Raw genomic sequence first — 12,698 nt, 5'->3', positions numbered from 1 at the left:
CCACATCTTGCTCTTTGAAGGTGCAGATGACACAGACCCCCTAACAGAGCATTCTCACTCTATCTGAGCAGGGCAGGGATTTCGGAGGCAGGAGAACCGGGCAAAAGGAGGCCATAGCATTGGGCACAGTGTCCTCTCCTCTCCTCCTGTGAGGATGTCCAGCCTCTCCACTTCTGGGATGCCTTGTCAGCAGCTCCTCAATGTTCCCAATGGACTTAATCACTCCCTCTGGGCTCTCAAAGCCTCCCTGACATCATAACACCTGTGGCATGCCCTGTGTTGTCATGTATTCTCACAGGTCCATCTTAGCAGGCTGTGGGGTCCTAGCAGGAGTCAGACCTTCAGTGGCCCAGAGCCTTGAAAAGCATATTACTACGCCTCCCACCCAATGAAATTCAAAGTGAAAACACTTTTCAGCTGCAAATACAAAACTTAAAGGGGCATGCAATTTTTTAAAAAGATTTTTAAAAATCCATTTAAGAAAGAGAGAGAGAGAGACATCATGAGTGGAGGGAAGAGGCAGAAGCAGACTCCCTGCTGAGCAGGGAGCCCAATGCAGGGCTTGATCCCAGGACCTTGCGATTATGACCTAAGCCAAAGGCAGACACTTAACCGACCAAGCCATGTAGGTGTCAAGAGGGGCATGCAATTTTAAAAGCTTCTTTCTAGAATTTCTGACTACAAGATTCTGGGTAAGCTCATCAAAATTGGGCTTTGCTTGTTTTCCAGTTTTGGTGCTCCTACCATCCTGGCCCCCTGAACATGATCATGTTTTTAACTTCTGGGTAGATGCGTCCTGGCAGGGGCTGTCCTTTACTCCTCTCTGTACTCCCAGTTCCTGGCTCACAGCCTAGCTCAGAGCATGACCTGCTTGGCCCATGTTTCCAGAATGAAGGCAATCAACCTGATCTGATCCGCAGGACCAAAAGGATGAATGTGCACAACTGGATTCGGTGCAAACCCCCAGAGCTTAGTGTCCAGGAGGCAACTTAAAGAGAGGGAGCAACCCAGGGCTGGGCATCGGGCTGCTGGTTCCAACCAGGCTCAACTTTTATCTTGCTGTTGTGACCTTGGCTAAAGCATCCCCCTCTTTGGACCTCAGTTTCCGCAACTATAAAATGAGAAATGTTGAACAGGTGCTCAAGGCAGGACACTTCCAATTCTAAGACTCTGTGGTACATTTGTCTGTGACCCTGTCCCTAGCTTATAAGTAGAACTCTATCCTGACCTAGTGTATTAATCAGAAGATTAATAATGCAGTTTGTCCCTTTATTGGAAGCACTGTTTAGAATTTGCTGCAACATACTTGGCTCACATTCACAAGGCTCAGGGACATGAATCATTTACAGGGCAATCCCCTTAGGCCCAGCCCTCCTCTTCCTCAGATTAGTGATATCCTGCTTGTAAACTCTCCACCCTGAATGAACTGCTCCCTCCTCTGGGCTCTCATCCTATTTTTACCTCCTATTTTTACCGTAACCATAGTAGATGACTAAATGACAAAGAAAGTAAATAACCATCAGGCTTGCTACCACCACCCCCTGACTCTTCCCCTCACCCCCAACAATAGACAGCCCCAGGGGCATGACACTCCTGCTCAAACCCATCCCAGGCCGCACCACCAGCTGATAGATTTGCCATCCTGGCTCCCCATATCTGATCACAGCCTTCTACTAGGGTTGCAGCTCGGATTCCTTGAGTGAAAAACTGTGTCTTAGATATTGTTGTGCTCCTCATGGGCACCATGGACTGGGCCCATAGCGTGTGCTCGAAAAATCGCTGCTGGGTGAACATAGGACACTCTGGTTCTTGAGCCACTGGCCCTCCAGCATGCTGGAGTCAAAAGTAGGCACAGGTAAGCTGCCAGCACCCACCCTGGTCAGGAGCCCAGAGCTTGGACCTCCCCTGGGACCCAGTGACAGTACCTTGTCTTTCACACTGTGGTCACAGCCAGAGCCCACAAGGAAGTCCAGAGCATCCAGCTGCCCATGCTCAGCAGCCCGGTGAAACGCTGTCCTTCCCAGCTGCCCGGGGAGTGGAAGAAAGTGACCCTTCTGCACCCTGTAGCAGGCATGCCCACCCTGCCCACCTAGCCAACCACTCAGGGCTTGCAGGGGCCTCTCCTGCCCCAGAACCCTCCCTGGCCCCCTCATTCTACACACCTTACCTAGAAAGCCCAGACCCAACTTTCCAGCAAGACCTACTATGTGGGGTCCCTACCCCACTGAAATCCTTCTGTGGCTCCTTGCTGCCTACTGAATAAAGGACAGATTTCTGAGACTTGAAGTCGGTGGAGATTCCCATGAGGGGCTCCCACCAACCCTCTGGCTCTCACTCCCAAAATTCCAGTCCTTCTGAACTCACATGCAAAGGGCCCCTTTCCACCTCTAAAGCTCTAACAATGTTCTCCTTTCTATTTACAAAACCTCCCTGCTTTGTAATCTTACCAACAAAATTCAGTTCATTCACTAACTACCACCTCCTTTAGGAGGCAGAAAGGAGTGGCTCTGTCTGGTTAGTCCTTATCAGCACCTCTCTGGGGGAACAGACCATTTCCTTCCTGTGTCCTGCTCATTTGTGCCCTATTACCCCTTCTAGACCAGCAGTTCCCTAAGGTGGGGTCCAGTCAGTACTAGCTCAAAGGATGCATTCAAGGAATGGGCAGGAGTAGCCCTAGGAACCCCAAACCCAACGGGAAGGACAAACAGCCTTGAGGCCACTCTCACCTTGTCAGCACGATCCAGGGGCACATCCTCCAGATCCTCCATTATGAATGCCAGCACCGGCACGTGGCCTTTTTGAGCCGCACAGTGAAGTAAGGTGAAGCCGTCCTGGAAACAAGACCAGGGTGGTCCCTATCTCTATGAAGGGAGGTTGTTTCTCACACACTGACTGTCCCCCAAATGGTGAGTGTTTGCAACCCAGAACACAGCTTTGCCATGGAAACAACACAGCACATAAATGGAGATGGGCCCCCTGGGGAGGTGCCTACTCAGCTTCACAGGGACTGGTGGGAGTAAGGATGCCAGAGTTCAAATCCCAGCTCCAGCATTTATGAGCAATTCAGTGTGGTCTTGACCAGTTATCTGTACCTCCATGAGCCTCTATTTTTCTCCAAGTCAAAGTAACCTGTGACTACCTCAGTGGGTGACTGAGGGGGGTTGTACAGCATCACTTACAGGAAGTTTTTTTATGCGCTGAAAAACAACTCAGGATGTAAGGTGAGGCTGTATAGCAGTAACAGTCCCCAGAATATACCCCCCCCCCCATCAATACACTGTTATAAGGTTGTAACCACTGCTTGCCTTGATACAGCCCCAAATGAGAAACAAGGTGACTAAGGGCCCAGTATCTGTCTCTAGGAGGTCACCTCCTAACCTTCTGGGGAGGACTGAGAACTGATGGGGTCTGCAGGAACTAGGATGTGTTAAAAAGCAAATAGATCCACAATGGATTCACTTGTGCTAAGGTCCACCCACATCACCAAACTGAAACTCTTTTTTTTTTTTTTTAAGATTTTATTTATTTATTCATTAGAGACACAGAGAGAGGCAGAGACATAGGCAGAGGGAGAAGCAGGCTCCCTGAGGGGATCCTGATGTGGGACTCAATCCCAGGACCCCCAGATCATGACCTGAGCCGGAGGTAAATGCTCAACCACTGAACCACCCAGGCATCCCCAAAACAGAGACTTAATACCAGACAAATTGCAGCTGCAGCCTCTCTCAAATAAGTACTCTTAACCAGTGAGTCTGGAATTTCCTGGTAAACACTAGGGAAGAGGTCCACCTGACAGACGCCACCACCACCCCCCGCTGGTCCCCAAAGGAAAGTGATTTTGCCTAAAATTTTTTTTTTTTTTTTTTTTTTTTTTTTTTTTTTTATTTATGATAGTCACAGAGAGAGAGAGAGAGGCAGAGACACAGGCGGAGGGAGAAGCAGGCTCCATGCACCGGGAGCCTGATGTGGGATTCGATCCCGGGTCTCCAGGATCGCGCCCTGGGCCAAAGGCAGGCGCCAAACCGCTGCGCCACCCAGGGATCCCATGATTTTGCCTAAAATAATCCACTTTTTGCTAGAATAACTTCCTTACCCCACTTCCTTTTGCCTATAAAAGTCTTTCATCTTGTACAGCTCCCCAGAGCTCCTATTTGCTACATGGGATGCTGCCCAATTCATGAATCATTGAATAAAGCCAATTGGATCTTTAAATTTACTCACTTGAATTTTGTTCTTTAACAGAGGGGAGTGGCCAGAGTCGGGAGAAGGGTAGGCAGGAAGAAGGTCTCTTGGCCCCACAAGCAATATTTAAGTGAGGGAGGTTTACAAATCCTATGTTTGTAGCCTAGAGCTTCTACCAAGGCCTTGCATTATAGCTAGATTGTTTGGAGCACTGTTTTTCAACTAGGTTGCAACCATTGATGGTCATAAAAATCAAGATGTTGTACATCTGGACAGTGGTTTGGATTACACTAGAGTAAAATTTGTCAAGTCTCAGCGAATATAAACTTAAGATTTGTGTATTTCATCGTGAGTAAAGAAATTCTAGTTAATGTTATGCATGCTGAAGTATTTAGAAGGAAGTATAGTGATGTCTGTAATTTATTTTGAAATGCTTCCAAAATTTACAAAGAACTCTCAAAGCTCATCAATGAGATATTAAACAACCCAATTAAAAAATCATTTTGATGCAAAGAAGATACATGGATGGCAAATAAGCACATGAAAAGATTATCTAACATCATTAGTCAGTACTTTTCAAAATATTTTTATTTATTTATTCATAGAGACACACACAGAGAGAGAGGCAGAGACACAGGCAGAGGGAGAAGCAGGCTCCATGCAGGGAGCCCGATGTGGGACTCGATCCCAGGTCTCCAGGATCACACCCCGGGCTGCAGGCGGTGCTAAACCGCGGCGCCACCGGGGCCGCCCCATTAGTATTGAAATGCAAATTAAAACCACAGAGAGCTTCTAACAATAGCATAGGGAAAGCAAAAAATGCTACCATTATGGTGGAGAAACCTGGCCGACACCCGCTTTAACCATGTGATCGAGAGTGAGCTTATGGTTTATTATAAGAAATATGTATTTGAGGGGCACCTGGATGGCTCAGTGGTTGAGCACCTGCCTTTAGCTCAGGTCATGATCCCGGGGTCCTGGGATCCAGTCCTATATCAGGCTCCTCGCAGGGAACCTACTTCTCCCTCTGCCTCTCTCCGTGTCTCTCATGAATAAATAAATGAAATCTTTAAAAAGAAAAAAAAGTAAAAGAAATGTGTATTTGGTCTTCGTCCCGTTTTGGGCACAGAGCTCCTGAAATGCTTGGAATTTTCTAAGTGTATAGAGTGATTAAAATGTCTATTGTTATGTTAATTTGGTGACAAGGGTAGCCTAAGGTAACCTAGAGATGGGGGTTGGTTGCCTGGGAAACCAACTTGATTAGAGGATTAGAATTTTCCGTCCCACCCCCTGACCTCCAGGGAGGGGAGAGAGGCTGGAGGTTGAGTCAATCCCCAAAGATCGAGGATTTAATCTATCCTGTCTATGAAATGAAGCATCATAAGAATGCAAATGGACAGGGTCGGAAGAACTTTCAGGTTGGTGAACAAGAACGTGTCCACGTGCCAGGTCCCACACTCCACAAGCTCAAAAGTTCCTTTGTTTGGGGCCTCATCCTATGTGTCTCTTCATCTGGCTATTTGATTTGTGTCCTTTAATATCTTTTGTAATAAATTTGTGATCTAGTAAGTTCTGTGAGCCGCTCTAGCAAATTAACCAAACCCAAGGAGGAGGTTGTGGGAACCTCTTATTCATAGCCAGTTGGTGAAAAGTCTAGGTAACAGCCTGGATTTGGGACTGGCTTCTGAAGTGGGGAGGCCTTGTGAGACTGAGCCCTTAACCAGTGGTATCTGGTGCTCTCTCCAGGCAGACAGTGTTAGAATTGAGTTAAATGTGTGGAATACCCAGTTAGTGTCCATGGAAAATTTAACTAATTGCTTGGTGATAAGGAAAAAACACACACATCAGAACTGGTATCAGTATTGGATCAAGGTAGGAACGCCTGGGTGGCTCAGTGGTTGAGCAGCTGACTTCAGCTCAGGACATGATCCCAAGGTCCTGGGATTGAGTCCCACATCAGGTTTCCTGCAGGGAGCCTGCTTCTCTCTCTGCCTGTGTCTCTGCCTCTCTCTCTCTCTCTCTCTCTCTCTCTCTCTCTGTGTGTCTCATGAATAAATAAATAAAATCTTAAAAAGAAAAAAAAAGAATTGGATCAAGGTAACGCCACCAGTGACAGGCCATATTGGTATTGATAAAGTTAATTCTTATATCAAGATCTACAAAATAGAGGCTGCCCCAGTGACCTGGCCCAGGGCATGAAACTAAATCTACCTCAGGGGCACCTGGGTGACTCAGTCAGTTAAACGTTTATCTTTGGTGCATTGTTGGTGGGAATGAAAACTGGTGCGGCCACTCTGGAAAACAGTGTGGAGGTTCCTCAAGAAGTTAAAAATAGAGCTATCCTATGACCCAGCAATTGCAATACTGTGTATTTACCCAAAGATACTGATGTAGTGAAACGCCAGGACACCTGCACCCCAACATTTATAGCAGCAAAGTCCACAATAGCCAAACTGTGGAAGGAGCCACTATGTCCTTCCACAGATGAATGGATAAAGAATAGAATATTACTCAGCCATCAGAAAAGACAAATACCCACCATTTGCTTCCATGTGGATAGAACTGGAGGGTATTGTGCTGAGTGAAATAAGTCAATCAGAGAAGGACAATCTTCATATAGTTTCATTCATGTGTGGAGTAAAGAAATAGTGAAAGGGATTATAAGGGAAAGGAGGGAAACTAAGTGAGAAAAATTAGAGAGGGAGCAAACCATGACAGACTCCTAACTCTGGGAAACAAAGAGCTGAGGAAGGGGAGGTGGTTGGGGGAATGGGGTAACTGGGTGATGGGCACTAAGGAGGGCACTTGATGAGATGAGCACTGGGTGTTATACTATTTGTTGGCAAATTGAATTTAAATAAAATTAATTAATTAAAATGTTTAACACAACAACAACAACAACAACAACAAACCCCCCAAAGGTCTGTCTTTGGCTCAAGTCATGATCTCAGAGTTCTGGTATTCAGCCCTGAGTCAGGCTCCCTGCTCAGCAGGGAATCTGTTCCTCCCTCTCCCTCTGCTCCCAGCTCCCCCACCCCAGCTCATGCCCTCAATCTCTCTCTCTCAAACAAATTAATTAATTAATAAAAATAAACCCACCTCAGCCTGCACTTAGTTTTCACTGTCATTGGACAGTGTCCTATGACCCCTGAGAGGAGGCAGTGAATCTCTGGTTTTCTTTCCCAAATTCCATAACCCCAATTTAATCATGAGAAAAATATCAAAGGAGCCCAAATTGAAGGACATTCTACAAAATGCCCAACAGTACTCCTCAAAAGTGTCAAGGTTGTGAAAAACAAGTCAAGACTGAGAAACTGTCATAAGATCAGAGGAGACTAATGAGAGACAAGGTGACCAACTACTTTGGGGGATATTAATGGGAAAATTGCTGAAATTCTAATACAGCCTATAGTTTAGTAAAACTCTAGATATCGGGCAGCCCGGGTGGCTCAGCGGTTTAGCGCCGCTTTTAGCCCAGGGCCTGATCCTGGAGACCCGGGATCCAGTCCCACATCGGGCTCCCTGTGTGGGGCCTGCTTCTCCCTCTGCCTGTGTCTCTGTCTCTCTCTCTCTCTCATTCTCTCTGTATCTCTCATTAATAAATAAAATCTTAAAAAAAAAAAACAAAACTCTAGATATCACCAGTGCCTGGCAAAGTAGAGCCAAGTGAATAGCAGAGAAAAAGAAAGCTCCAGGGCTAAACCAACTGTGGCCTAGCCATGGCTTGGCTCAAGGCTCCTCTGCAAGGGAGATGGAGACTTCTAGGAAGGATCCTGAACAAGGGATAGAAAGGTAGTTGGATGGTCTCCTTTCAAAGATGGCCACAACCACTCCTCCCACCCCTGGAAACAGCCAAAGCAATAGGATTGTCCTCTTTTCTCTTCAAGGGGGAGAATCCAATATTCTCCATCTCCTGAAGCCAGCAACAGAATATGGCAGAAGTGGTATCATGTGACTTCCCAGCTGTAGCCTCCAGAGACCATGCCATTTCCACTCTTGCGTTCATTCATCATTGAAAAAAAATGTTCAATTTTTTAAGTTGATGAAAGTGAGAAGTTAGAAGTTAATGAAAACAGAAATGTTCTTTTTATTCCTCACCCTAAATTCTCTCTAAGGACCCACATTGAGAATCCCTGGCTGACAGCATCTGGTCCAGAAATGTCTGCACTTTCATTAGGACCACTGACCCCCTAAATGGTAAGACACCAGTGTCGAGATCCCTGGCACTCTGACTCCCTGGGGCCTCCTCCCTCAGACCACAGAGCATACCAATGAGCAGCCAGGCTCCCTACTGTGCCAGGTGCTGAGCCAGGTACTTTACACACAGCACTGAGCTTCTCCCTCGGCTCAGAGGTACTAGCATCCCCACTTTCCAAGGTGAAAACTGAGGCTCAAGATGCTTAAGTAATTTGCCCAAGTTCCCAGGGTTGGTAACCAGAACTTTGCTCCTTCCACCCCACCACACCACAAGGGAGGCAGGGCCCAGCCTCTCATTAAATCTTCCTAACCACCTTCTAAAGGTGTTACTTTGATTCCTCCTGTGTGATTAAGGAGGCTGACCTGAGGCCTAGGGACTGTCTCTATGCAGGCATAGTGGTAAAGGGGTAAAGGGTCGGGGCACTAGAAGAAAGAGGCTTTTAATGCTGTTAAAGAGAGCCACCCCAGTACTTCTCCCAGGCCCAGTGGAAATTACAAGCATCCCACCCTCACAGGGCTGAGCTCAGCTGGGGCTTCCGGAGGGTTCTCAGAAGGCAGGGGCAAGCCAGGACAGCAGAGCCATGTTGGGAAGGGGTGCGGGGGGCAGACCAGTGCAGCAGGGGCAGGGGAGCAAAGGAGGGCAGGGACTCGGGGAGCAAGGGGGCTGCCAGCTGAGGCCTTACCTTGTTCTCACAGTGGATCTTGGCCCCAGAGTTGACCAGGATCTGGAGGATCCGCAAGTGGCCAAACCAGGCAGACAGGAGGAGCGCGTTCATACCAAACTGGGGGAGAGGACACGGGGAGGAGGTAAGTGAACGTAAGCAGGTGTCACTGTGCCACATGAGCCCAGGTCTCTGATAAAAATCATACAAACATAAGGGACCATGCATGCCACTCAGGCCAGGGGCACTCTAGGAATGTGAAAACCATGGCGTTTTTTTATTTTTATATTTTTTTAAGATTTTATTTATTTGAGAGAGCACAAGTGGGGGGTAAGGGGCAGAAGGAGAGGGAGAAGCTGACTCCTCGCTGAGCAGAGTGGCCAACATGGGGCTCCATCCCAAGACCCCGAGGTCATGACCTGAGTCAAAGGCAGATGCTTAACCAACTGAGCCACCCAAGCACCCCTCCATGGCATTTTTTAAAATAGAGGCTGAAACACTATCACAACCTTTTGTTTTTGCTAAATAAAATTTTAAAATAGAGGCACAGGGAAAAATAAATAAATAAAATAGAGACACAGGGACACCTGGGTGGCTCAGTTGAGCGTCTGCCTTTGGCTCAGGTTGTGATCCCCAGGTCCTGGGATCCAGTCCTGCATCAGGCTCCCTGCCTGGAGCCTGCTTCTCCCTCTGCCTATGTCTCTGCTTCTCCTGTGTGTCTCTCATGAATAAATAAATAAAAATCTTGGGATGCCTGGGTGGCTCAGCAGTTTAGTGCCTGCCTTCAGCCCAGGGCAGGATCCCAGAGTCCCCAGATCAAGTCCCGCGTTGGGCTCCCTGTGTGGAGCCTGCTTCTCCCTCTGCCTGTATCTCTGCCTCTCTCTCTCTCTCTATGTGTCGCTCATGAATAAATAAATGGAATCTTAAAAAAAAAAAAAATCTTTAAATAAGAATAAAATAGGGGCATCTGGGTGGCTCAGCTGGTTACATGCCTGACTCTTGATTTCAGCTCAGGTCATGACCTAAGGGTAATGAGAGCAGCCCCACATCAGGCTCTGTGCTGGGTCTGGGCCTGCTTGGGATTCTCTCTCTCCCTCTCCCATTGCCCCCACCCCCAGCCCATTTGTGCCGTCAATAAATAAATAAATAAATAAATAAATAAATAAATAAATAAAACAACTACCATCTCTTCTCCCCATCATTTAATAAATATGAAACCTTTTAATACAAAAAATTTAGGAGAGGGGATCCCTGGGTGGTACAGCGGTTTAGCGCCGCCTGCAGCCCAGGGTGTGATCCTGGAATCCCGGGATCAAGCCCCATGTCAGGCTCCCAGCATGGAGCCTGCTTCTCCCTCTGCCTGTGTCTCTGCCTCTCTCTCTCTCTCTCTCTCTCTCTCTCTGTCTATGTCTATCATAAATAAAAAATAAATAAATAAATTTAAAAAAAAATTTTAGGAGAAACTAATCTCAGAATATGCTCTTTCCAAAGACAGCTTCATGAAAAACACACTCCATTGTTCTTATTTTTTTATTTGCTAGGGCCGGTGAAGACCTCACCCTGGACTGGTGTTTGGGAACCAACTGTTTGAATCTCCTAAAGGATGGCCTCCAAACACATGGCTTAAGCCTGCAGACACTTCATGCCTCACAAAACATGCACTGCACTGACAAACACTGCTCACTTTGGAAAGCATCTCCTTCCACTGTACTGAAATCTGCATGCCTGTGCCTTCCACCCCATTGGCCCTTTGGAGCAACTAAGAATATGTCTGGGCCCTTTTCTGATGGTGGCCCAGCACCTGTTTGCAGAATGCTCTTCCTCAACATCTGTGAAGCGCTCTGGGACCATCTGAACCCCCTCACCGACCTCTGCCCTCATGTGGTCCTGCATATAAGCCAGCACTGGGTAGGCTCTCAAATCACTGTTGGCTAAGGGAGAGGATACATACTCCCAGGGCAGAGTCCAGGGGGAGAAGCCCACAGGCATCTGGGAATGAAAAGGGTTAAGGCTCAGGGCTGGGGGAGGAGAGTCATGGGAGCCAGAGCCTCCTGCCAGTGGGAACCCCAGGGATACTTCTGTGTCCTAGTACCAAGAACCGTCCAGGACAGCGCTCTATGGCATATCGTCAAGACCTTCTCCCTCAACAGCAGAATCGCCTTCTTTGTCTCCCCAACCCTTCTGTTAACTAAAGTTAACATGCCCATCAAATTGAACACCAATAAAAAATAAATTTATTATTAAAAAAATAATAATAACATGCCCATCAGCTTTCTTACTTTCCTTTTTTTTTTTTTTTTTTTTTTTAAGATTTTACTTATTTATTCATGAGAAACAGAGAGACAGAGAGATAGAGACACAGGCCGAGGGAGAAGCAGGCTACCTGAAGGGAGCACGACGTGGGACTCGACCCCTGTCTCCAGGATCATGCCCTGGGCCGAAGGCGGCACTAAACTGCTGACTAAACTGGCACTAAACTGCTGACTAAACAGACTGCCCTTATTTTTCAAAATATATTTATTACTATTTGCAAAGAAAACACATCTATAAAAGCACCATATCTTACTATTCTTCCTCATATCTTCTTTTCTCACTGATTCCCTCAAGGAAGAAATAACAGAGCACAGAGGCGATTGTTGGGGGGTGGGTTGTGGGCATGGGCCCATCGTATGAGGTCCCAATATTTTGTCAGGAAACTCAGACTAAAGGATCTCAGGCATCCTCCTTCCAGAGTCACCTCTAAATGAGGCCTAAGGAAATGCAGAGATGGGGCAGGAGTGGGGGGAGGGGTAGATGTTGCTTCCTGCCCCCGCCCCCCACTCCAGCTTGTCATCAAGCTCCCCCTCATGCTGGAGTCTGGGAGCAGAGAGAGGCCAGGGCAAAGAACAGTTTTCTGTGAAAGGTGTCTCTCTGCAGGGAAATTTGTAATTCTTTAAAAGTTGTTTAATTCAGACTCTTAAATGTATCCCTGTCAAGTGCCATCGTCAGATTCAGTCCTCTCCCCAACTCTCTAGAGATGATTTCATAGATCCTGTTATTCTTTAGTGTTCTCTTTCAGCAATGTGTTGCCTGCCAACTTGTTAAGTAAGACTATTGGTCTTTTTTTTTTTTCTTAAAGATTGATTTATTGGGGCACCTGGGTGGCTCATGGTTGAGTGTCTACCTTTGGCTCAGGTCATGATCCCAGGTCCTGGGATTGAGTTCTGCATGAGGCTCCCCAGAGGGAGCCTGCTTCTCCCTCTACCTATGTCTCTGCCTCTCTGTGCGTGTCTCTCATGAATAAATAAAGTCTTAAAAAAAAAAAAAAAGTGGAAAGTAACTTAAATATTTTTTAATTTTTTTTTTTTTTTTTTTTTTTTTTTAGTAACAAATATTAAAAAGAGAGAGAGAGTGTGCGTGTGCTGGCGGGAAGAGCAAAGGGAGAAAGAGTCTTAAGCAGACTCTGTGCTGAGCACAGCCGGACGCAGGGGCCAGACTCGGGTGACCTCACCACCCTGAGATGAGACCTGAGCGGAAACCAAGAGCCGGTTGCTTAACCGATTGCGCCATCCAGGAGCCCCAGACTGTTAGTCTTCATTCAAGTCTCTAGTTAAAGCGTCAGCCAGGGGGATCCCTGGGTGGCACAGCAGTTTGGCGCCTGCCTTTGGCCCAGGGCGC

The 12,698-nt window shown here is 47.1% G+C and overlaps 1 protein-coding gene across 26 annotated transcripts in view; it reads right to left on the bottom strand.

Annotated features, from left to right (window-relative positions):
* The window catches only part of ANKDD1A (ankyrin repeat and death domain containing 1A), a 45,490-nt gene that overhangs the window by 26,218 nt on the left and 6,574 nt on the right, over positions 1-12,698 (bottom strand). For all 26 annotated transcript variants that reach the window (XR_011997424.1, XR_011997425.1, XM_072738791.1 and 23 more), the window contains exons 4-6: positions 9,063-9,161; positions 2,727-2,831; positions 1,926-2,024 (exon numbers count right to left, since the gene is read on the bottom strand). Coding sequence is in view for 24 of the 26 variants with exons in the window: in XM_072738791.1 (XP_072594892.1) it covers positions 1,926-2,024; positions 2,727-2,831; positions 9,063-9,161 (303 nt within the window). In the remaining 2 variants the exon portion in view is untranslated. The remainder of the gene's footprint in view (positions 1-1,925; positions 2,025-2,726; positions 2,832-9,062; positions 9,162-12,698) is intronic.

Source organism: Vulpes vulpes, chromosome 15 (genome assembly GCF_048418805.1).
Source record: "Vulpes vulpes isolate BD-2025 chromosome 15, VulVul3, whole genome shotgun sequence".
Classification (NCBI taxonomy): domain Eukaryota; kingdom Metazoa; phylum Chordata; class Mammalia; order Carnivora; family Canidae; genus Vulpes; species Vulpes vulpes.
The sequence above is the reverse complement of the archived record's forward strand: the minus strand, read 5'-3'. Positions and strand labels throughout refer to the sequence as shown.